This window comes from Chaetodon auriga, chromosome 13 (assembly GCF_051107435.1).
Source record: "Chaetodon auriga isolate fChaAug3 chromosome 13, fChaAug3.hap1, whole genome shotgun sequence".
In the NCBI taxonomy this organism is placed as follows: Eukaryota; Metazoa; Chordata; class Actinopteri; order Chaetodontiformes; family Chaetodontidae; genus Chaetodon; species Chaetodon auriga.
In genome coordinates this window covers 4,933,109-4,956,465 of record NC_135086.1, presented here as the reverse complement: position 1 = coordinate 4,956,465, position 23,357 = coordinate 4,933,109, and the positions used below count along the sequence as shown (strand labels likewise).

At 42.6% G+C, this 23,357-nt stretch overlaps 1 protein-coding gene across 2 annotated transcripts in view; it reads right to left on the bottom strand.

Moving 5' to 3' along the window:
* tmeff2a (transmembrane protein with EGF-like and two follistatin-like domains 2a) overlaps positions 1-23,357 on the bottom strand; it is a 105,060-nt gene that overhangs the window by 32,815 nt on the left and 48,888 nt on the right. For both annotated transcript variants that reach the window (XM_076746328.1, XM_076746329.1), the window contains exon 4: positions 13,001-13,027. In XM_076746328.1, the coding sequence (XP_076602443.1) occupies positions 13,001-13,027 (27 nt within the window). The remainder of the gene's footprint in view (positions 1-13,000; positions 13,028-23,357) is intronic.

Genomic DNA, 23,357 nt, shown 5'->3' with positions numbered 1-23,357 from the left:
TGGGCAGATATCAGGACTGAGCTCTGCTTCCTGGGCACCCTCATGCTGACTGAGTTCAGTTCCACCTTCAGGTAGGTGATGAGCTGGCAGGGGAGGGGCAGCTATTTTTCTGGGCGATACCAATTTCGCCATCTGTAACGCTGCTTGGAGTGAGCCAAGAGCAGCCCGTCCAGATAAAATAACGATGTCCTCCCCGTCCTGTGAAACGTTTCCGTCGACAGCTCTTCTCCGCCGCGTCACGCCTCACTATGTCCACTCATATTACTTCGTATCATCATTCCCTCCTTTAGTGGGAACAACACCGCTCCTACTGTTGATACAGAAGCACAGGGAGCGCACTTACAGAAAGACGTTATCGTCATCCGCTGTAGTTTGGGCTGCCAGTGTTCAGAGCAGAGGGTCGTCTCACATTGTTTGTCAAATGACATCAATCTGATTTTGTACCCATGGCAACCCTGAAACCACAACATCCCTGCATAACAAAATCCCATTCAACCACTGTGTGTGTATGTGTTATTATGGCTCATTTTCGCCATTTGGGATATTTAGGGCACTTTGGTCATTTAATTAAGATGGATAATCTAATTATGCCATGAGTGTTGTTTAATGACAACAACACACCAAAAACATATGCACGTATTTTCTTCTGATACTCATCCTCAGAATCATTTTAGATGATTTATACTGACATCCATTCAAAGCGATTAGTGCTCTTAAAGATAGTTCAATTGTAAAATAAGTGGACCAAAACACAGCTGATGATTAAACAAACTTAGGACTTGAGACACTCTTCGTGAAGACAGCACCTTCATACGACAGCATGTTGGTGGTTTTAAGTGTACAGCGACCACCGTAAAGGTACAAATTCTTTTTCCAAACAATTACCATATTCAAAATCCTGATACATTTTCTCCATGTTCCTCAAATCCAATCAATTTTTTTTCATTTCAAACGTTTAACTGGTGGACACGAGACGTCTCCGACCATCTCAATTGTCTAAATTGGATCTTGGTCCTCGATGCCACAAAATCACCTTGATGTACACGTGTTGATCTGAGATTTAAGGTGAGAGCAGAGAAACTTGCGCCCTTCAGCAGCTGAATGTGAAAATGTGTCATTGTGTTGAACTCTGCAGACGTCGTTCTGCACCGTGAAGCTCAAACATCACAGTGAAGTGAAACATCATTTTAAATGCTTGTGTTTAAAAAGCAGATTTTTTTTTTTTTTTGTATCATCTCTGTCTGTTGTAGTAACCACCAGGAGCAAAAAAGGACGAGGGCCTCGTTTTCTAATGCTATTTAGGATCTACATTTATAGTGATGCAGGAAGAAATTCAGCCAAATGTCCTCCGAGGACAGAATGAGACCATCATCTCCACCTAATGTACATTACAGTTAAACACACGCACTCGTGGTGTTGTTGAAAGGTATTTTGGGAAATATGAAATAAAAAAAAAGGAACTTCAAAGAGTCGCAGCTAGATTGTCTTTAAATGTGTACAAAACTAGAGTAAAATGAAGCAGAGTAATTGAACGAGCGTCCCAGGGTGGGTCTTTCATTTAGAATGACTACATTGGAGATGCTGACGAGGACAAAAGAGAAAGTGTGTTCGCTGTTGTTTTTCAGAGGCGTGTTTTTCAAAGCCGCACAGTGGAATGGAATATTTCGAGGCCTTCACTGAACAAATAAATATTTTCTTCACGAGTCTTCACCTCATTGCGCGGCCCTTTTAATCAGAACGCTTCAGACAGGAAACAAACACTTTGACTGTTCCTTTAGTGCCAGTTCACCATTTCAACCCTCCAAATGATCCGCCTCTCCACTGTAAACAAACCGGCAGCCACGCCGGGCATTCCCAAAGCACATCCTACAGTATAAGTTCTGCGCTCACAACACAAAGCCTTAACCCCCCCCCCCCCACACACACACACACTTTATTGCCACGAGGGATTTGCGTGCTCCTCCTGAGATGAGTGCCGGAGCCCACAAATAAACAGCCGTCAGATGTTTACATATGGAGCACAACGCCGCTGAAGGCCTCCAGAGAGGGAGCGGAAAGCTCATTTGCACTGTCGATGAGAAGAATCAGAAATTGCCGCCTTTGGTTTATGATGATTCAGACTGTATTTAGGTTAAGAGGGAAGACAGTGACACAAAGGAAAAGACTCTATTGAAGCAAAACTGGCATCCAAATGTTTCACATTGTACATTTTTATGCATTTTTAGAAAGCAAAATACGTCAAAATGTTACAACCTCAACTCCAAACATACTCAACTGACAACAGCACAAATACAATATATTTAATTTTTGACCTCACCAGTTTCATTGATTTTTGTAAATATCTGCTTATTGTGAATCTGATGCAGAAACACGTTTCAAAGACTGGGAAAGATGTGGAACGCTCCAAAAACACCTGTTTGGAACATTCCACAGGTAAACAGGTTGATTGGTAACAGGTGATAGTATCATGATCGGGTATGAAAGGGCCATCCTGGAAAGGCTCAGTCGTTCACACGCGAGGATGGAGTGAGGTTCACCACTTTGTGAACACATGATTGTAAAAAGGATGTTACTGCATGGACTCAGACACACAACAAATCTGTTGTCAGTAAACAGATTGTTTACAAATGATTGCATTCTGTTTTATTCAGCTTTTACGCAGCGTCCCAACTTTTTGGGAATCAGGGTTGTCTCATTCTCTGTACTGGATTAACTGTATTCATCGGTGTCATGGCATTAAATCTACTGTGAACTGTAAAATAAACGCACTAATGAGTTCACTGCTGTAACCGTAACAATCATGGCTGTAACTGCAATTAAAAGTAATGTCTTCTGTAAACAATAAGATTTAAAAAACATGAATAAACAAACATCTGCAAGGGTGTCCAGCAGATTCTCCACCTGAGCTGTGAATATAAGTCCATATAAAATGACCTGTTCTGGGTTACTGCTTAACTGAGCATCAGCAGAATAATAACTGCCGCAATTATCTTCAAGCAAATGAGAAAATGTTCTTCTCCGTGGTAGAATGACCCACAAGAGAGGCCATAATGTGACTCCTCGCTATCCTTTCTTTCTTTCTCTCGCTCTCTTTCTTTCTTTTATCATACCTGGAATTGAGGCCAACGTCTCTCTGCGAGCCCGCAGCTCAAACTGCTTTGCTAGCATCATCCAGCCACGCACAGCCTCTAATGAGCTGCGCTAGCTCGCTGCTGACAAAGGAAATGACAGCTGGCGTGATTACAGAAATCTGGGACTTGACCAAACTGTAACTTGTGGAAAACGATCCGGGGAAGAAGAAACTTTAAAAAGAACATTAACTGAGCTTGGAATCCAATATCCAGGGAAGGAAAGGAAGGTGATGAAAACCTGATGTTACAAGTAAATTGGGCATGCTTAAAATAACAGCAGTAATAGTGTACAAGTATTTTTAAATTCTGGAATAGAGAAACTCAGCATTATTATTCTATCTCGAGTGTTTTATTTATTTATTTTTTTAATTCGGGCTTACATAAGAAGGCATGACCTGAAATCCCCCAGCGACAGGCCGAAAGGGCGGGTAGATGTCTCCACTGCTGCTGCATGAAGGATTATGAGCCTTCATTTATCTGGGACACCCTATCTGCTTCCCAGAGTGCAGTCTTTACAGCCATGACAGTCACACTGGAAGACTGTATACAGCAGATGGTTGCGGCTCAATATAGCTGAGTATCTCTGAGCTGATGTATAGTGCTGCAGGTTTCCCAAGATGAAGATTCAATCCGTCATTTGTTTTATTATCAACTGTACGTTTCGATATTATGAGGAACTGCTGCTACATGTGCACTTTTACTATCAAGGTTCACAGCTGCTGACTGTTTGTCTACCCCCAGTTCACAGCAGTAGCCATTTAAAATCACCCCCCCGCAGACGTCAACACAGACACAGCTCAGATTCGCTCCTGAAGTGCCCACCTGATTCCCCCGTTCCCTCTCTTAATCCCAGTCAAATCCTGCCATTACAGAAAAAAAGTCCAATCCTCCCATCTCTCCATTCCAATATCTGTCCATCCCTCCCTTTCCGTCGGCCCCCGATTTGGCGCAATCTTCCACCCCTCCCGCGCCACTCGCCGCCTCAGCCCCGTTCCATTATTTTCAGGATGACAAAAAATATGTGACAATAAAATCCCTGATGCCGGCGAGAGTGAGGGCTGGCCCAAAGGTGACCCCACTATTCCCATCAGCCTCCGTCCCACTTTTCACCCACCTCCACTGATAGCTCTGACACACGGAGGCTGCCGCTCGCTGCTTACCTTCCCTCCACATCCCAGATACTGTCTGAACCTCACCACCACCACCCCAACTCATCTTATTCAGAGCCCCTGCTGTGCACGCACACATACACACACACATGCAGGCAGGCAAAGGAAATTTTAATAATAATTTCAGAGCGGTATGATTGGATATGTTCCCGTGGAGAGACGACGGAAAGGAAAAGCAGCAGAGGTGAGAGATGGAAAACGGAGAGCGAGCGTGAGAGAGAGTGAGCGCGTGTGGATGAAGGGATCTAACGACTTTGCCTCTATCTCATTTGCGGATCCTATCCCTCTCAGCCTACATGACGACGTTATCCTCGTGCCAAAATAAAGGCTTATCGGCCGAGCCTTTCTCATGAACGCTGGCCGAACGCATGCTCTGCGAGGCCGTGAGATAGAGGCAGGTCTTTGCATGTGCTGAGGGCTGTTTGTGTGTACAACATGTTTGCTAGAACACGGCCCTAAACCTTTTATCTGTGTATCACACCATCAGCTTCATGTCTGAATAGAAACTGAGTCTGTAATGCTGCTGTTTGCTCGATCGTTATCCAAAGTGACTTATGTACCAATGTACCAAACATTGTGTTTTAGCATAGAAATGACATACTGTGACCCAGGTTATTTGTATCGTGCACAAAGCTGCAGGATTTTAAATATCAGTTCTTTAAATCATGCCCTGTAGGCAAACAATTTAGAAAATCCCGCAAAAATACACATTGCTGAAAGTGGCTAATGTTGATCTCTAATGACACCTTGTTAATGCGTTAATGTTCTAATATTCATTTGAAGTCATTTAGAACCTGATCACATGACTTGTAAAACCAACTGTGGCCCCCCCCCCCCAACAAAAAAAGCAGCTGCGTTCGAGGTCTTGGTCCAAAGCAGTATGACCAGTCAGCAGCATGGAGACAAACACCATTATTTCACCAGTAATTGAACAAACATGCAGCAAATTAAATCACGAACACGCCTGTTGGCTGTGTGCATGCAGCCGGGCAGCTTCTTGGTGTTCTGATGCTGGAGAAATTATGGAAACTTCGCTGTTTACTCTCAAGATTCAGCCTCATACCTAAACAACAGGATAGGTCGTTCGCCTATGATTGCCAAAAAACGACATATTTGACCGTCAGTGTCTACGAGCAACACACGCATGCACTGAGAGAACCAGTAAAATCCAGTAGCTACTATTTAACATTATGAAACGGTTGCTTTTTTTGGATGAGGACAGTCTGGATTCATCTCACCTCTGCAACAAAAGCGGCAGAGCTTTCCTTTAAGGCTGAGGAACGTCAGCTTCAGTGAGGTTCAGACTTTTCAACAAGGCTGGAAGCCTATCTGCCCCTTAGGCTTTCACCTGCCTATTAGGCTGGAACATATTGGCTAGATAGGTTCACTGTGTGAGAGTGTGTGTGTGAGTAAGACACGCAGCATAGAATGACCAAATAGGACACACACACACACACACACACACACACACACACACACACACACACACACACACACACACACACACACGGGTGGGCTGGCGGTGGCGAGCCTTATCGCTATGCCACAAAGTGGGAAGATTAGATTACTCACTTCCCTAAACCTCTAACTTGGTTACCATAGCAATAGCAGTGCGACTGGGGCAGCGGCTCGCCGTTGTGGAGGCAGCCGGAGCGGGAACGGACGGATGAAACAATCACCAGGGGAGCCGCAGGTCAGCCAGCTATTTTACCTCAGTAACTCACCATCCTGCTCTGTTCTGTGCTACTCGAACTTGCACTTGTTTCCAAAGTCAGACCGGAAAAACGAGGTCATCCTGAGGTCAAGCGCTTCGGCGTCTATTCCCCGCACACCAAACACTGAGATACAGACGGCATCGGCCAGGTTACTCATCATTATTCTTCATGTTAGTTAACATTAGGGTAATCCTGGAATATTAGGCTTTCTGTTGAGTGTGTTGCTCCACAATATTTGAGTCAATAAAGTAATAGCTGATTGCTAACTCCAATCATTTTTGTGCATTGCAGCATACCGACCGAGGGAGATCAATTGAAATTGAATTCATAATTGCACCATAGTGGAACCTTGCCCTTAATTCAAATTAATGAAGTGCTTGCAAATCCATAGTGTTGTGGGTCTGATCATTAGATTAATTACCCCAATCAGGCTATTGTATTTCAATTAAGCCAAGTGCAGTGTTTATCTTTTCATTAGTCGACACTCAGAAAAGTAAATGTAAAATAAAGAGCAGAGACAGGCTGCGGCGCATGTGCACATGAATATACAAACAGAAATCTAACGTCGTTATCTATCCAAACAATGACTGAAGTCTTGATGCCGCTGAAGGACGAGTGCTTAAAAAGTCTCCGCCTAAAGAAAGCTCAGCAAATAATTAGAGAGACACAAAGAAAATCAGGCAGCTGAAAAGAGAAGCACTTAGAAGAATGCCCCATAAATACTAGTATTTAGACTGCAGACAGTCCCGATGCTCTCTCCCCGCCGCTAAGGACTCATAATGGAGTCGTTTTTTCCATTCAAACAGAAAAATGGCTCTGTTAAGTTACGGGACACTGTTTTGACCTTGACAAAGCACTTAATTTAGATAAGAGTTACCCTTCGAAACTGCAGTGAAATTAGGTCACTCTAATGCCGGTAGCCCACAGAGCATGACAGAGTTTAAATCTTCGGGGCTTGAGGGAGGAGGGTCCTGCTGGCTCCAAACCGCTCTTCTAGCTGGTTCCATTTGGGACTGATTTTTTCTCCACGACAAGATTTGTCAAAAAGCAGATATTTAATATTGAATTGAACGAGCCAAAGAAAAATCACGGGACATTTGAACAGGCTGGATTCTCGATAGAAAGATAATTTAGCGTGCACAGGTTTTTAGCCATGCTAGCAGCGTGGTTCCAGGGTCATGATGGTCGGCCAGTCCGTCACCTCAGTCCATAAGAAAATATCTCAATAACATCCTATTACTTTTCTACAGACATTCATGGTTCCCTGAGGATGAATCCTGATCACTTTGATGATCCCCTGAGTTTTCCTCTCGTGCCATCCTGCAGTTGTGGTTCATGCAAACTAACTCGGTTTAGGCGATCCCTTAACTTTTCCTTCAGCTTGTCCAGTACTTTCATTTATGACCAAACTCAGCTGGACTGTGTGCTAACTTGCAAATGTTAACATGGTAATAGGCAAAACTAAGATGGTAACTGTGGCAAACATTGACTGATGATGTTTGAACTGCATAGAAATTACAAACAGTACTATGCATTTAATAAATACCTCATGTCCTCAAGACGGAGAGTCCACAGCACTGTTCAAATGCAGCTATTCTTCTTTGTTTTGTGACTATGGGCTGCTTTCCTGTGGTGCTGTTACCTATATTGTTTGCAAACTGTCATGGTGTTTGCTGCCAATCAGAAGTACTCAGATCCTTTGCTTAAGTAAAAGTACCAATACAGCAATATAAAAAATACTAGCAAGTAAAAGTTCTGTGTGAAAAATCCTTTGTAAGTAAAAATCCATCAGTATTAGCAGCAGAGTGTCGTTAAATATACTTTAAAGTATTAAAGTAATCGGTGTGTCAGCAGCGTGTTCCTGTTTTAGCTGCTGCAGGTGAGGCTTGTTCAAACTACTTTATATACACTTCTCTATGCAGGAGCACCAGATATATCTGAGGGGTCATGAGATGATTAATGAGCGAGGCAGGAAAAAAAACTGTTTTTGGGCTTTTTCTGTAATCTTTTATTCTTGGTGAGATCATTTGAACATTTACTGAAATGAAACCATGTGAGAAGTTTAGAGGGAAAAATCACTATTTTGTGGAGCTTTTAATGACTCACCGACATCTGAAATGTGACCTTGACTACATTGCTGAAGCCAAAGAAGGTTGGAAACCACTCGTTTAGACTTCAACAATGTGTTGTACATTGAAAGCATGTTAGAACTAAGAAACTAATAACTAAAGCTGTCAAATAAACGTAGTGCTGTTTAAAGCACATTTCCCTCTGAAATGCAGTGGCTGAAAGTGCCTGAAATTGTGCTGAAGTACAGTTCTTGAGTAAATGGACGTAGTTTGATGCTATCACTGATATTAGATGTCAGAACTGATAACATCTTTGTTTATCAGGCAAAAACAAATGAACCCTCTGTTCCCTGACGCCAACTCCTGCCTGGTCTTTCCTTCCAAAACTCCCTCCGCTGTCATTTCCACTTATTTCACGGACATTTCTTAGTAAGCGGTGAGTAACATTCTTTGTAATATTTGGCAAAAGGCAGCAATCGCCACACACACTCTCCACCATTTTGGCTGAATATGCTGCATCCGGTCCCTGTCGAGTCGTTCAGTCTGGGCCAAAGTGCTGGAGCGTCTGACGCTGCCGTCCACGAAGCCGCGCTGCTAGCATGGCTAAAAATAAAGACCGTCCTTCTTACATTTTTCAGGCTCATTTTTCAATCACCATAAAATCTCCTCAGCTCGTATCTCTTTGTTTGTGTTTCTTCACAGTGAGCGTTAAAGCATCACCGAGCTGAAGACCCTTCCTCTACTCTTGCTTGGAAATACACTTGCACAGGACTTGTTGAAGCCCAGAGAAATCTTTAAAGCTTCGGTTGTCCTTTGTCCCTACATGAACATGTGAGTGCAATTCAATTTCCCCACTGTACAATCTGATTTGGACAAATGTCTGATTCTGACTAAGGGGGCCATGTGACCAGAATCATGTCTTAAGGGCATCTCCCTGCACAGCGCTCTCCCTTATCAGATTAAAAAAAAAAAAAAAAAGGACCCACAAGAGAAGACGCTCGGACAAGCATAAAGGCACACATGCACCCTGCAAACACACATTCACACACATATAGAGCCAATGAAACTGGCAACTACCCAGCTGACCAGAGCTTTATGTGTGTAGATTTATCATTGGCCATTAAAATACATTTGATTTTTACCAGGATGGCTCTCCACTGCTGGTTTCCTCAATAGGAGTCCAACTCACCTTTTACAACCACTTTCTTTAACCTTCTCCCCTGCTCATAAAACACCAGCAGCTCTCCTCTTCCTCCACCGGCTCCCCTCCTCCTTCCCTTCCGTCTCTTCTACTGTATCTCTCCATCTATTTTGACCTCTGCTATGATTCTATCTTTATAGGCTGTGTTTGTGTTCCTCCTCCTCCTGTCCTTGCCCTCATCTTTTGCCTCTTACTCCTCTACTGCACGAATACCCTCTGTGCCCCCGAGCTATTTTTTCTTAATTGTCTCTTTTCCTCCTGAATGATCGATTCGTCACATTTATCTGACAGTTTGAGACTAAGGACAGTTCTCAAGCTCCTACTTTAAACCGCCCGGAGGTCTCCAAAGGTGAATGTCCACAATGGGCTTTCAAGGGGATATTCAGAGGAACCCATTCTCACTTGTTTTTCGAGGGCGACGGCCTATTCTAATGTGACACTAAACTCTTCACCCTTTCCCTGCCTGACGCAGGCTTCGCTAATGTCCTCATGCTTTTGCTCTTTTAATTTTGGTTCCTGCTGTGCTACGGCTGCTAAGCTACGATTGGACGATGGAGTCTGGGGAGGGGTTTAGCAGATTGTCAGCTGCAGGTACGTTATACATTTATATGTGGCTATTTATTGCATTGACTCTGTAATAATAATTGGGTTATTTATTCATTTCTGCAGAGTTTTATTTATCTTCGCGCTTTGTTAGAGCACATTTTGCTGTCTTTCTTCCTCTTTTTGTTCTAGACTTTTCCCTGGGAAGGCTCAGAGTATTTATAGAGACCCTGTGCATGCTTTGTTTCTCTACAACTGCAGGGAAATTATGACAGTGTCTTGTAATGAAATGCTGAAAAACACTCCCGGGAAGTGCGATCCACTACACAACACAGCGCAGAGTCAGCCCCAGCTTACATGGAATTACTTGACGGAAGATAAAGAAAATAAACCATGCTAATGCTAATGTCAGTTTTTATGACCCACATGTGAATACACCATGCAAGTTTAGTTTATGCTTCTTAGCCCGCAAGGATCCTTGTCAGATAACAAAGCTCAATGTAAAGCGGCGGAAACGTTCTGAAAATTGTGTTCAGGGGACGTATATGAAAATGTATGTTTCATTTAGTTTCTTCTTCTTCATGTGTCTTATCTCCCTCCTTGTCTCACTCCATCTCTGAATCACTCGCCTTCTGTTTCCTCGGTTCTGTTATCTATTTTGTGACTTTCCTCAGGCCATTTCTTTGTCCATCCCCCCTCCCCCCTCCACCCTCCACCCTCCACCCTCTCCATCTCTCTCTGGTTGACCTAGCACCAGTTTCATTTCCGCTCGTTCATCCGTCTGTCTGCCGTCTTTTTTTGGGGGGACTAATCTCTTTTCCAATCTCTCTCTCTCATATATGCTTGGTGAAGCTCCATGCATGAGAGTTAATGAAGGAGCTGCATGGGTAAACACTCAGGAGGACAGATAGGGATGGACGAGAGCAAATATATGCATGCGTACAAACATGCGCTGACAGATGAGCTTGACTAGACTGAATACCCTGTGCGCTGATGTTAGAGCAGAGGCTTGTTAGTCAATTAAGCAACAAATTAGAGTCTTAGCTGAATGACGTTATTAATCAGCTGGAGGTTTTACATGATTAGTAACTCACACAAAAGTTATTCATAAAGAGTCACCCACACCCCCGAGCGCTTCTCCATCCTCTTCCAATAAACTCTCACACACTTATCACCCCATCTGAACTTGTGTCCTCAGCTCCAGCCTTTATTAATTGCAATGTTGTCCGAATACTCATTCAGAGAAAACCGCCACAGTGTGAGCGGGAGGACATGTAACACTTGCACAGTCCGAAATAAGAAAGGTCATAAGGTTCCCGTTGCACATGCAGTCTGCGCTGTGTGCTGGTCTTTCTGAAGCTCGCCTTGGATAATTATGAAGGCAGTGCACATGTTCTATATATGTGGATTTGTATTTTGTATCTCCCAGTAGTACAACAAAAAGACCTCAGTCAAACTTATCAGTTTGAGATTAGGGATCCCAAGAAGTGCACCAACTAATGTTGCGTGTTTTACCAACAACCACCAGCTATAAATTGTCTACCCGTGTACACAAAACTTGTGTAATTGCTGGCCGCTTTCCAAACCATACTTTTAGTTTTTCAAATAATTTCCCGTCTCCCAGGCCATAAATTTCAGGGTGCTATTAAAATTATCTTGCAGAAACTTGAAAATGGCTTGAGATACTAAATCCATCACAAGCCTTTTGTTTGTATTATTGTAATTTTCTGTCACAGTTACATTATCAGTCACTACAGCAGCAATGTGCAATCATTTCAAATGATGCAGTCAAGGCCACTTTGACATTTTTTTTTCTTTGTAAACACTCCCTGCTTTCTGTTCAATTGTCCTGCATAGATAAAAGTAAATTCGGCAAAAACTAATAAAGGCAATGAAATGTTTATTGATACGGATATATCAAAAACCCCACAGCTTTTGCTGTTTTAAGCTTAATTTACATAACTAGACCACAGAGCGCTGGCAGACAGAGAGAGCGCTTTTATTTGACAGTTGTCATGTCTGCAATCAAATTAGAAAGCCGAAATATTCAGAAAGGCTGATGTTTGTTTATTGTATTCATGCAGGTATTGCAGACGGCCACCAAAAACACAACACTGCCTCACTTTATGAAGTTCCTATGGTGAATGGAACAGTTACACATCCAGCAGATATGGAGCCTCATCAGCATTCACATCAGTTATGTTCCATCTGCTGAGTGAGTCACTTTCCTTTCAGCTCTGTTTTTGGCCTCCACCTCCACTATGTTCACCAGCTGGTTGCTAACTTTGTGTGTTTGTTGTTTGGTGCTGGGAAGGGAGTGAGGCTTGTCGAGCTTATTTTCTGAAAACAGCTGTGTAGGGCTGCTCGATTATGGCAAACATCATAATCACGATGATTTCAGTCGATATTGGGATCATTATTATTCACTGAACTTAAAAAAAAAGGTCTTTTAACAGTGGATTCATTGAACCTTAAATATAATTCAACTGGAAAACTGATAAAAAATGGCTTTGTTAATATCAGTGTATGATAATTTAACATATTCAATATAAAGACTTATTTCATGTATGATGTGTATCATAATATTGTTTTTATATGGTAAATAAAATGTGAGAAAAGATTGCTGAAATGCAGCTCTCGTCCTTTTTTGGCCCCTCCAAGCACCGATGCCGTAACAGCTTGGATAGAAATAAAATCCAAGCAGCGGCTGGCTTGACCAGGTTTTCCCAAACGACCTAAACATGCCGCCGCCTGGTTGAGAGCGAGTTTGGGCTTTTAAGAAGGGGTGAACTGATTATAGCAGCTCTAAATTAACAATAGATGCAATTAAATAAAAAACTTATGAACCTGAAAGACTAATAGATTTAAATTACTCTTATGTTCAGTGTAAGTTCATTAAACACATTTGTTTTTCTCATGTTTTTGATGATTTCATGATACAACTTTAAGTACATTCAAGCCAAACTTTGCGTTGTTGAAGGCCATGAACTTCCCCAGTTTTCTTCAGAGAAACTGAACTTGCTTGGCTTACAGATCGCACGTCTGTTTATATGCGGCTCGGTTGCAAACATTGTTTCAGTGGAGGAACACAATGAGTGCAGAGAAACACATTAAAAAGCAACACATGTGGAGTTAGAACAGAGGAGGAGGAGGAGGAGGTGAGTAATCTTACCATCATCTCCTGATCCCGAGCCGGCATCTGCGGAGGAGAACAAACAGTTATTAACCAGAGGCTCGCACTACCACAGACATTAGCTGAATAAGCGTGTGCGTCTGCATATGCAAGTGTGTGTCTAGGCCAATATCTGTTTACGAGTGCTTGTGTGTGAAGAGTAAGACGCTTTGTGTGCTTGGGGGGGTGTGTTGACTGCGACGGGACTCCTCTAAAGACGGTGCAGAAAGTGATACCGAGAGTCGGATTGAAAATGCATGCAGGGAAAACAGAGAGGAAACGACAGCGAGGATGCCCTGAGGCGTTGAGCATCATGCATCTTCCACGTTCCACAGCGGCACACAGATGATAACACCTCCAACCACGGACCTGTGTGTGGCAGAGCTGTGGGGAGGCACTCCGTTTCCAGTTGTTGGTGCGTTTGTGCGTCGGCGACTCCTTCTCCGTGGCTTTCCCTCTGAATCTGTGCAAAGCTGCCCTCAAACACACTGGGCTTACTGAATTGTTTAACAATACGGCTGTGAAAGGGATAGTGATGAGCACTTAGACGAACAGGCACTGTGTAACTTGAGCCGCAGCATAAAGCGATCCGCTAAAATGCCCAGGGCCAGAGACCAGACGCAGGGCCTCAGAGGACTGTAGGGGGATAATAGCTCAGCTCCATATGAATGCCCATGTGAGACGGGTTCATAGGAGCGGCTGCAGACACTGGCTGGAGCATCACAGCTGTAAAACACATGGAATCTGACCAGCAAGCTGTCCTGCAGCTTTAATGGCATCAGCTTTGGTTCAATAAAATACATTTCTGCCGGGCTGAAAACATGAGGTCAGTGCAGCAGACGGTCAGCTGTGCCAAGGGAAAGTAAGCGAGCCTCAAAGCAACCAGTCAAAATCTGATTATAATCAGTGAGGTGGGACTGCCTCCAAAATGAAAGCATAATTGTTTCGCTGGCAAATTTGAAATTCTAATTTTTGGGAAATTCTTCTTTTTTTTCCTTTTGTTTGACAGATTAAAAAAAAAAATTAAACAGTCCTTGAATAATTCAGCCCCTTTAATAGTGCAGCTGTTACCAACTGTTGGGTAAAAAAAAAGGGTCTGTAGGTGGAATAAATGCTTTTTAATGAACTCAAAAACCAGAGACCTGTGCAGTTTTTTTTCTGAGTTAAGCAAAATTTCCACCTAACTTATTTATTTTGTCTATATTAACAACAATCACATCTTATCTAACATCAGAACTGCTGTATTATGACTAATGGTGATTTGGTTAAAGCTGTATGTACAACTAGCAGAAGTGTTAGTATAAAAAAAATACACTGTGGCAGCCTGCAATGCATGTCGCTGCTCCTTCCCCCTCAACCCAAGGAGGGTCCGGCCCCAGGACACTGACGTATAGGCTAAAAACATGCTTAACACTCCTTAAAGTGCCAAAAAATAAATAAAAGATTATAGATATGTATGGATACTGAAGTAAAATAGTGAAGTACTGTACATTTCTGAAGGTCAATGCTCAATATTTACTCTACAAACTGGTATCATGCCGAGTTAAAAAATAATAGCTACGCAGCATCTGGTGAGGCTTTCAAAATAAAGCTAGCTGAGAAATGTTTCTGAAGACGGTCGCAGGTCGGTTAGGTGTAGGAACAGATTATGGTTTGGGTTAAAATAACCTCTTCCTTAAAAACACTCAAAATTGGTTTCACACAGGAAACAAACTCTGGTGTCCTGTGGGAAAGTCCTCCATATGCAGAATAAGTCACTCTTTACACCACGTTCGTGCTTTGCTCCCATCATTATCGCCCCCTGCTGGCACTGCACCTTCACACGTGCTTCATTTCATGCTAAGGTAATGTAAACCGTGACACGAGCACGCTCTCCTCTAGTGGACCAGTGGGTCTTGTGCACGCTCTGGAGCGAGACTGGGCTGCTGACTACCATCACTCTGATTCAAGATGGAGTCTTAATGCCGATGGTGGGGAAGGTGGTGTGCTCGTACTAGCATCAGGAGCTGAATGCAGATTATTGCCGTGCAGCTACCTGCACTGTGATTCATGACTGGCTCCTGTGTGGACAGAAGAGAAACTGTTCTGAGGTTACTTGATCCAGTGAGGGAGTAAACTGTTGATACACTAACTGAAGAGGGCTGGCTTACTGTATAAAGAGTAAAGCCAAAGCCAGAGCTGATAGTGATACTGATATTTGAACGCTGTGACAAAAGGGTTGCAAGCATAAGCTGCTGGCGCTGGCACGACTGGCAAGCTAACAGTAGCATTCTACAAGTTGTAAAGGATTAACCTTTTTATCAAGTACTTTTACTGTCATTACTCTCTAACTGAGACCTTGTACTCACTGCCAAATACGCAGCACTGACTCCTAAATAATGCAACGGCAAAACAGCAGGAGGAGTACCTTATAAAAGAAGATGCTCCCTGTGTTTTTTTTAGGTTATGGAAGTCATGCAGTGGTGTCTCATCTCGACTGCCGCTGGTCAAAGGCTTCAAAAAAAGGAGGATGACCAGGAGGAAAATATGGAGTGAAACTACTTTGAGTGTATTTATGTCGGGAGTTTCTCGAATGATTTTATGATGAACTTTATTTCACTAAAATTCAGCTTGGATCCTTTTTTATTAGTCGAGTCCTCTATCACTGTTAATGACTATTCAAAATTGTGTGGTAGCATGTTTTCTCAGCTTCTGAAGGAGGCAGCAAGAAAAAACTCGAGAACAACTGTTTTAGTGCAACATAACGCGGAGTGAACATTATGAATAGAGAAGCTGAGGATTAAACTTTCACAATATAGAAAGCCCTCACCCTGTCCTCGGGGCTCCAAGTCACAATTCTATTATAATTGAAAATGTATGACACAATAGATATGCCTTCCTCCAGTTTTGCACTATTTAACAGATGGACAATTGGTAACATTGACACAAAGATTTAGCAATGCTCCAACAAAGGCGGTGCAGAAGAAGACTGCCAGCTAGCACCTTTGATTCTCCACGCACCACCTCTACAAAAACTGCCCTGTTCTGTCTAACCTCCTTTTAAATCTGCAGAATTTCAGTGACCTTGGAACATGAGGGACACTAAATGTGCAGTGTTTCATGAAAAGGCTTAGCTTGAAAGATCAGACTGAAGTCAGAAGGGGTTCAGGGAAGATCAATAAAAACCTTTAGTATCTGTACAAGGGCAAAGGTTTGAGGAGAGAAAGACTGGCATTAGAAAATAGAACAAAATGACAAGGGAGATCGGCACAAGTCTGCCTGCTCGTCTACCAAATGAAGGGTTGCAAAGAGGAGATACCACACAGTTTTATTTTGCAAGAGGCACTGAAGAGTGAGTGAGGGAGCAGAGGAGAAAAAAAATGGTTACTTCCATCGACAATAGATGATTGAAGTGATTTTTTTTTTCTAGTTTGGAGCGACTGATTAAAGAAGAAAAAAGCTAAAAGGAGCCTTCTAGGGAAGCTGTTACACCAGAGGCTGTACTGCATTGTGCACACACACACACACACACACACACACACACACACACACACACACACACACACACAAAAACTAGTTGTGGGTCCTGATCCAGTGGGCTCTCTTCACTGTGTCTGCTACACACAGCCTGTGACATAAATGCACATTCACCTGCAAAAACAACCTGCTGTATGAACAAGTTTTCCAACAACGAACAAAAGGCGGACCGCTTCCTGACATTTGTAAAGTTGAGCTGTGGCATGTATAAATCTGACTTTCATGAATTAGATTTCCACAGAGATCTTCAGTTTTGCAGCTTTAAAGGCTAAAGTCGCTGTCTGGGGCGAAGTGGAGCAAGTTTGGGCACCTTTGAAATTATGTTCCATCAAAGCCTAACTCGATAGGAACATTTTCAACTCAGTAGGAAACATGGGTTTTTAATCTAGTGACCACAGGGGTCGGTCGATGCCCGGATTCAGCGAGAATCTTTCATATCTTACTGACCAAATAGCTTTCTAGATACAACACAGATCCCACAATGGGATCTCGGAGGTGGTGGACCTTCCAGTCATGATTCTATCTCATTCTAGTTTGCCAGAATTGCTGAAGTTTCCTCTGTGATTGCCATCAGATGACACTTTTCAGGTTCAAAGCAACAACCAGCCCAGAATCTGTAGGAATTATGTGCATTGTGGAAGACAGCATGTCGTGACTCATGTCCAGTGCCAACGCACAGTGCAAACCCAGGAAGTAGCGTGCCCTTTGTGTACCGAGGTGGAGAGTGTGGTGGGGGTGAATGAACGTCACAGACCTGCGATTAGCGTCGGCATAAAAACGCTGCAGCTGGATGAAATCCAGATTTTGCAGAATCATCTGACACTAACTTTGCAGCGTGGTGACACACTCAACCTAACATGTCCTTGACAAAGACCTTGAATCCCCTCAGGGGTCCTGCTCTGTCGCTCATCTTGGCCTCTGACCTCCCTGGAGGAGAGTAAGCAAAGAAAATCTCCCTACAGATCAATAATGGGTCAGATTATCACTTAGAGTACTTTGAATTCAGATCGACTTCGCAACTAATTAGTAATAGTGGGACATGGATTTTTTTGTACACAGAGAATTAGTGGTGTATTGATGACTTTTCCTGTGCAGTATGTGAGATTAGACATTACACTGTTTCTCACTTAGGTCCTGGTCTACTGATAACCCAGAGTGTGCTTTTTTAAAAATCATCAGCCATGTATAAAGAGGAGAGGGTCGCACTCAGCAAAGCTCTGTTTAATAAGTCAGTGAAACATATGGCTCCTGTCATCTGTCAGAGCTCAGGGAATGCAGAGCGACAAAATGGTGATTAAACATGTCATCAACATTTTAACACTGTGTCAATTAAACCTTTTCCCACCTTCCTGTTTAATGACTTCCTGAAGTTATACTGTTGACTTTGTAAACTGAGTTGGAAAATGCTATGTTGGCGCTCGCCTTTGCCGGACTCTCCTCTGGGGAAACTAGACTGCTTGGCTTGTTTCACTTGGCTAAGCTAATGTTTAACTGCTCCTCATTGCGCTGGGCTAGCACTTGATGTGATAGGAAAGTGGTATCATCCTGTACTAATCAGCTTTCGCTGGCTTTGTACTGCAGAGAGCACTCCCTGTTATTGACTTCTAAATCAGAACTTCTTTATCTATCAGTGACATGAAGGTAATAAAGCCTGGAAGGGAGTGCAGCTGGAATAAAAGAAGTGTAAATCTGCTTTTTCACCTGACAGATGTTGCACTTGAAAAGGTCAATAATGGGCCAAAATAGCCCACTTTGTAAGATGTCCCGAATCAAAACCTCTGTCATATAATATTATGCATGACGCGCACACTTTTCTGCAGCAGATACAAGATTCCTTTTCCTTGAGGACGGAAAATAGACGGCTATGGCATGAAATCCTGCCTCGCTGCCGTGACTTAGCTGGAAACTGGCACCTCAGCAGGCCTCCTGTTTACTGTTTGGAATGACCGCAGACTCTAACGTCTGGCCTCTTGGCCTCAGCAGCATCCATCCAAGAGGGTTAATGAGGGCACATGAAACAGTGCTGTCAGGTGGCTTCTTGCTATGGTAAACATCAAGAAGGATCCTGCGGGTCAGTCACGTTCAGCAAAAACAGGAAACAGTCCTGCTAATGTAATGAGATTTAGGATCAAATATCTAACACGTCTCTCAAACCTGCTCTCAGTTCAGGGCTCCGGGAGCTGAAAATAGCGGCTGTACAATGACTGTAAAACCAGGAGTTACCTGGGGAAGGTGTTCTGGATACTATATCTATACATTAGGTGTGCAAATCAACTGCAAACGATTCTATTTTCAATGACAGACTGAAAAGACAGACGTCCATCCAGATTCTGAAACCAATTTAAAAATTCTTTCCATTGTCCCATTTTCACTGTACAAACAACCTTAACACTACGAGGGTTCATGGTTCACCCTGGACCTCAGACAACAGCACATGAGAAAACATAAGGCTCCTCTTGAGCTTTTGCTTTTATTAAAATCTTCATCAACAGATGGAATTTTCCCAGTCCTCGATCTGTTCCGGGACCTTTAAGGACCTCTTGTCCATGTTGGCTTCAAGGCTGAGTGACAGGTCTTTAAAGCTGCACTTATCCACATTTTTCTATCAACAGCAGAGCAAATAACTTCATGTAATATCAAAGCAGTCGCTCACAGTGATGAATTTACAGCGAATTATTGCTTTACTCTGCAAATTCACTGTTTTGGTTCACTCTTGCAGCTCACATTAGCATAGCCTCCAGAACCCACTGTGCACTCCCTGTTCTGTACCAAATGGCAAACCAAGCAACTAAACTGGTGGAGCATTTCCTTCAGGAGTTGATGGAGACCAAAATAGAGCTAAAAGGAGAACTAATATTGGAGATGCTGCTTAAAAGTCTGATTTAATAGCCTTTAATGTACTAAAAAATACAAGAAAATACAAAAATAACTCTAATTTGGACATCTACAGTAGTATTGATTGGCTAATATGATGAGTCAGAGTGACACTGTGAACACTACATCTAGATTTTCTTTCACCAAGTTTCCCCCTGAGATGTCTCTGCCATGATATTTCTCACCCTGTCGAGGGAAACAAGTATTGGCACCGGCGAGCTGACATATATCCATTACACTGTGTACTGTTGCCGCTAATGGGATTTTGGAGGATGGAAATGGAAAGGTGGACAAGGACAGATTGTGAGGGGGAGAGAACAAAGGCTTTGTGGCAGGCCATGTTCAGCTTGTTTAAAGTAGCTCTGACACTCACGGTTCGTACCATTAGTTATTCCTATCGCAGGTATTTGAGATATTTTAATGTTTGCTACTATTGCCCTCATTTTAAGTTAGCTTAGCAGCTTAGCCGAGGGTATCAACTAAATGGCTAAGTGGTGAAGAGAGAAGAGAGGAAACACTTCAGAAGTAACTGCCTGCCCTACTTTTCCACATGAAAGGTTTGTGTGTAACACTTGGTTATGTAAGAAAGCTCCCACACAGCAATCTCATGTGTTTAACTTTCAAATGAAAAGCGAGCATTTGTAACTCTTCCCTTAGATATCTTCATGATAAGAGAGGTTTCATCACTTTAAATGAACTATATTTAGAATGGTGTCAGTTATATTTTCTCTTAATGTACAAAACCAATGAGAATGCACCGATTAAACAAAAAAAAAATGGAGTGACTGCCATCATTTACAATGAGAACTGTATTTAAATTAGAAAAGTAAAATTTTTTCTTTCAACTTTTTAAATACGTTATTTTTTCTCCACCTCCTGTTTTCCAGCTGCCTTCAACCTTTAGGAGGCAACCAGGAACAGAACCCAACACAGCTCACATTATTCCTGAGTGCTGGTGACAAATTAAAAGAACAGCCTGAATAACCGAGGAACATCATGAATGCAGAGGCCTCCACACAGGGAGACAAGGAGCCACTGAGTGGTTCGATAAGTTTGAAAACGAATCATGTGTCACGGCTTCACAGTCACAAGATGCCAATGCCTTTCGGAGGTTTCAGAGCAACACCACCGTCATCAGAGCACCAAGTGAGGGAATGTGAGGGCTTGACTCTGTGCAGAGGCCCTGCATAATATGCATGTGTGTAATTTGTTGCTCATCCCTGCCAGGTATAAGCCTGTGTGTGTGTGTGTGTGTGTGTGTGTGTGTGTGTGTGTGTGTGTGTGTGTGTGTGCGTGTGCGCGCGTGTGTGCGCGCGTGTGTGAGAATCTTTCCGCTGCTCATCTCACTTACTACTTGTCCATTCAGCCAAATATTTTTGTTCATATTTATGATTTTCAAGGAGCCCCTCGCTCCTCTTAACCGGTCAGTAGGGGGCGCAAGTGATCACCCAAACACCACGATAAACGTTGGCATTGTTCGTTCCTGCAAAGCACAGATATGTGAAATTTGGACGTTTCAAATGTTAAAACTGTACGTTTCACATGTTAAATTTGTATGGTTCATATGTGGTGGATATATTCAAACTTTAACTTTCGTTCCAGTTCAGTTTTCAATTGTATGTTAACTACAACACTGTGGTTTTGGCACAAAAAACACATTGTGAGTGTTATTAAAAAATCATGTTGGCTTAAAATACTTGCTGCAGGTAATGTAACTAACAGTTTCTTCAACGATGACGATCATCATTAGTATCATTCACCCACTCACAACCCATCCACATTAATCTGTGATTGTGATCTGTGCATCACCGCCTGGTGGAGATCTGCAGGCTTCTGAGTCTCTCGCAATGTAATAACCAAAGAAAATGGAGGAGCCTGTCACAGCTAGAAAACATTAAAACTAACAGGCAATTGCGGGAAAATGGCTGTGAACATCCCAGAAAACAAAAAAGGAACTGATAAATCCCTCTTTGACTGACGTGCGTCACATTTTGTATAAAACAATAAGGAGATTTTTTTCTGCACTAAGTGCAAAAACAATATATAAAGATAATTGCTATAAAATGCCGCAGACAAGTATGGAGTCTGGAACTGGGAATCAGCACCAGTCTTTGCAGAATATAACTTCTGAGAAGGAGACAAACTGGATAGGAGGGTTTCCTCCATGTAATTTGGTCTTAAAAGCTTCATATTGTATTTGGTCCCTTACATCAATATTCTTAAAAGCAGCACACTTACTTTGTGTGTCTTATTGAGTTTAAATAGCTTTTATTAGTAGTATCATTCTTATTTGTCTCTGGGACACTGCTGCATGAACATTGGATTAGACACTGTTTAAATTATGTAAAATCAGCCTTTTATCGTTTATTTGTTTGTCTCGGGTCAGTTGCATATCGACTGAGAACATATCTTGTTCAACAGAGTTGAAAAATTTTGTTTTCACTGTGTCACATCCCATTTATCACGGTTATCACATCCACTGCATAACAGCGCTAAAATTACAAAATTACACAAATCTAAGGGGGATGTGAAAAGGCAGTCGTCAAAATTAAAGCCACTGTGCTGTACTTAAAAAAAAAAAAAAAAAAAAAGCAAGCGAGTAAGCTCCCATTCTGTGTTAAATCAGAGCACCGAGAGAGGGAAGGGTAGTTACTGTGGCCTTGTTCTGGATAAATGCCAGAATAAAGTGTTCTTCTGAGTGCAACATGAGACGCTGAATAGAGCATATAGAACCACTGTCATGGTCTGTTTGTCAGAAGACTGCGCCACAAAAACATCCTCATTTGAACCCGACATTAAGTTCTGCTTCTTGCATCAAAGAAAAGGGTCTTTATTCCTTTCTCATTCAAAAGATACACAAAAATATAACACACACACACACACACACACACACACGCAGGCTTATGCTATCACATGTCTTGAAAAGGACCTCACACGCAACCCACAAACAAGCAATTTAGAGACAGGCGGGACATTTCATGTGACTCTGCACAGCCCTGCTTACTGGCACGCAGACACCACTACTGTTACTGAGGTGACATTTCCACCTCAATCTCCACACGCTGCCTGTGCTGAGCCGGGCCCATTCAGCGGCCTTTTAATGGACTTCTGCCGGCTGCCTGTCACTGAGGGTAACTGAGTCAGCGACTGCTCGACTCAAGCCCACAACGCTATGTTAGCTTAAGCAGTGATTCACGTACGCCTCAGAAACAGCCGGCATCACCTCGCCAGTGGATTCACTCATTCACAACTAAGCACATTATTCAGAACGTGACTCACTAATTGGTTTGCGGGAGTCAGGGAGTCTGAAGTATATGCTCATGCATTTGGATTTGTCATCATAGGATTAAACACATTACATCGGCCAATCTTAATTACACATGTTCTAATGAAATAAAAACCAGAGGGGGAAAAATCTGCTTTTGTATGTGGAACAAAGTTTAATGGCAATGAAAAGCTGCATAAATATTAAAACATAATCTATGTGTCATGAGATTAGACTGGTTGTTTCAGCCGCTGTGGTCATTTTCAAAATAAAAGCTCCAGCTCCAGCCCATGGAAACTGGCTGTTGAAAGGATAACGAACATCGTAGCTACACTGGTGAAAATGTGTCTTAATTAAAACAGCTGATGCTCAGTCATCAGGATGAAAATGAAGTAATTTTATTAGAGTCTTATTTCTACCACTACCTATAGAGTGAATTGATACAACCATTCACAAGCTTTTTATGACCAAGCATCTTTAACTTTATAGTACTGTCTACTCCCAGCAGCACTTCTCGTCTCCACAACAGAGCTAATGAAGTGGCTGACCTTTTCCGACTGAAGACGCCTACTGAGCAGCTTAAACACCAAACTATATCAGCAAACAGTAATCCCAATTATGTTAGATAATTACACTGGCGGCTTTTTCTTTGCAGCCAACGGAAAGATGAAAACAACAGAAGAAGCCATCGATGAAAAGGGT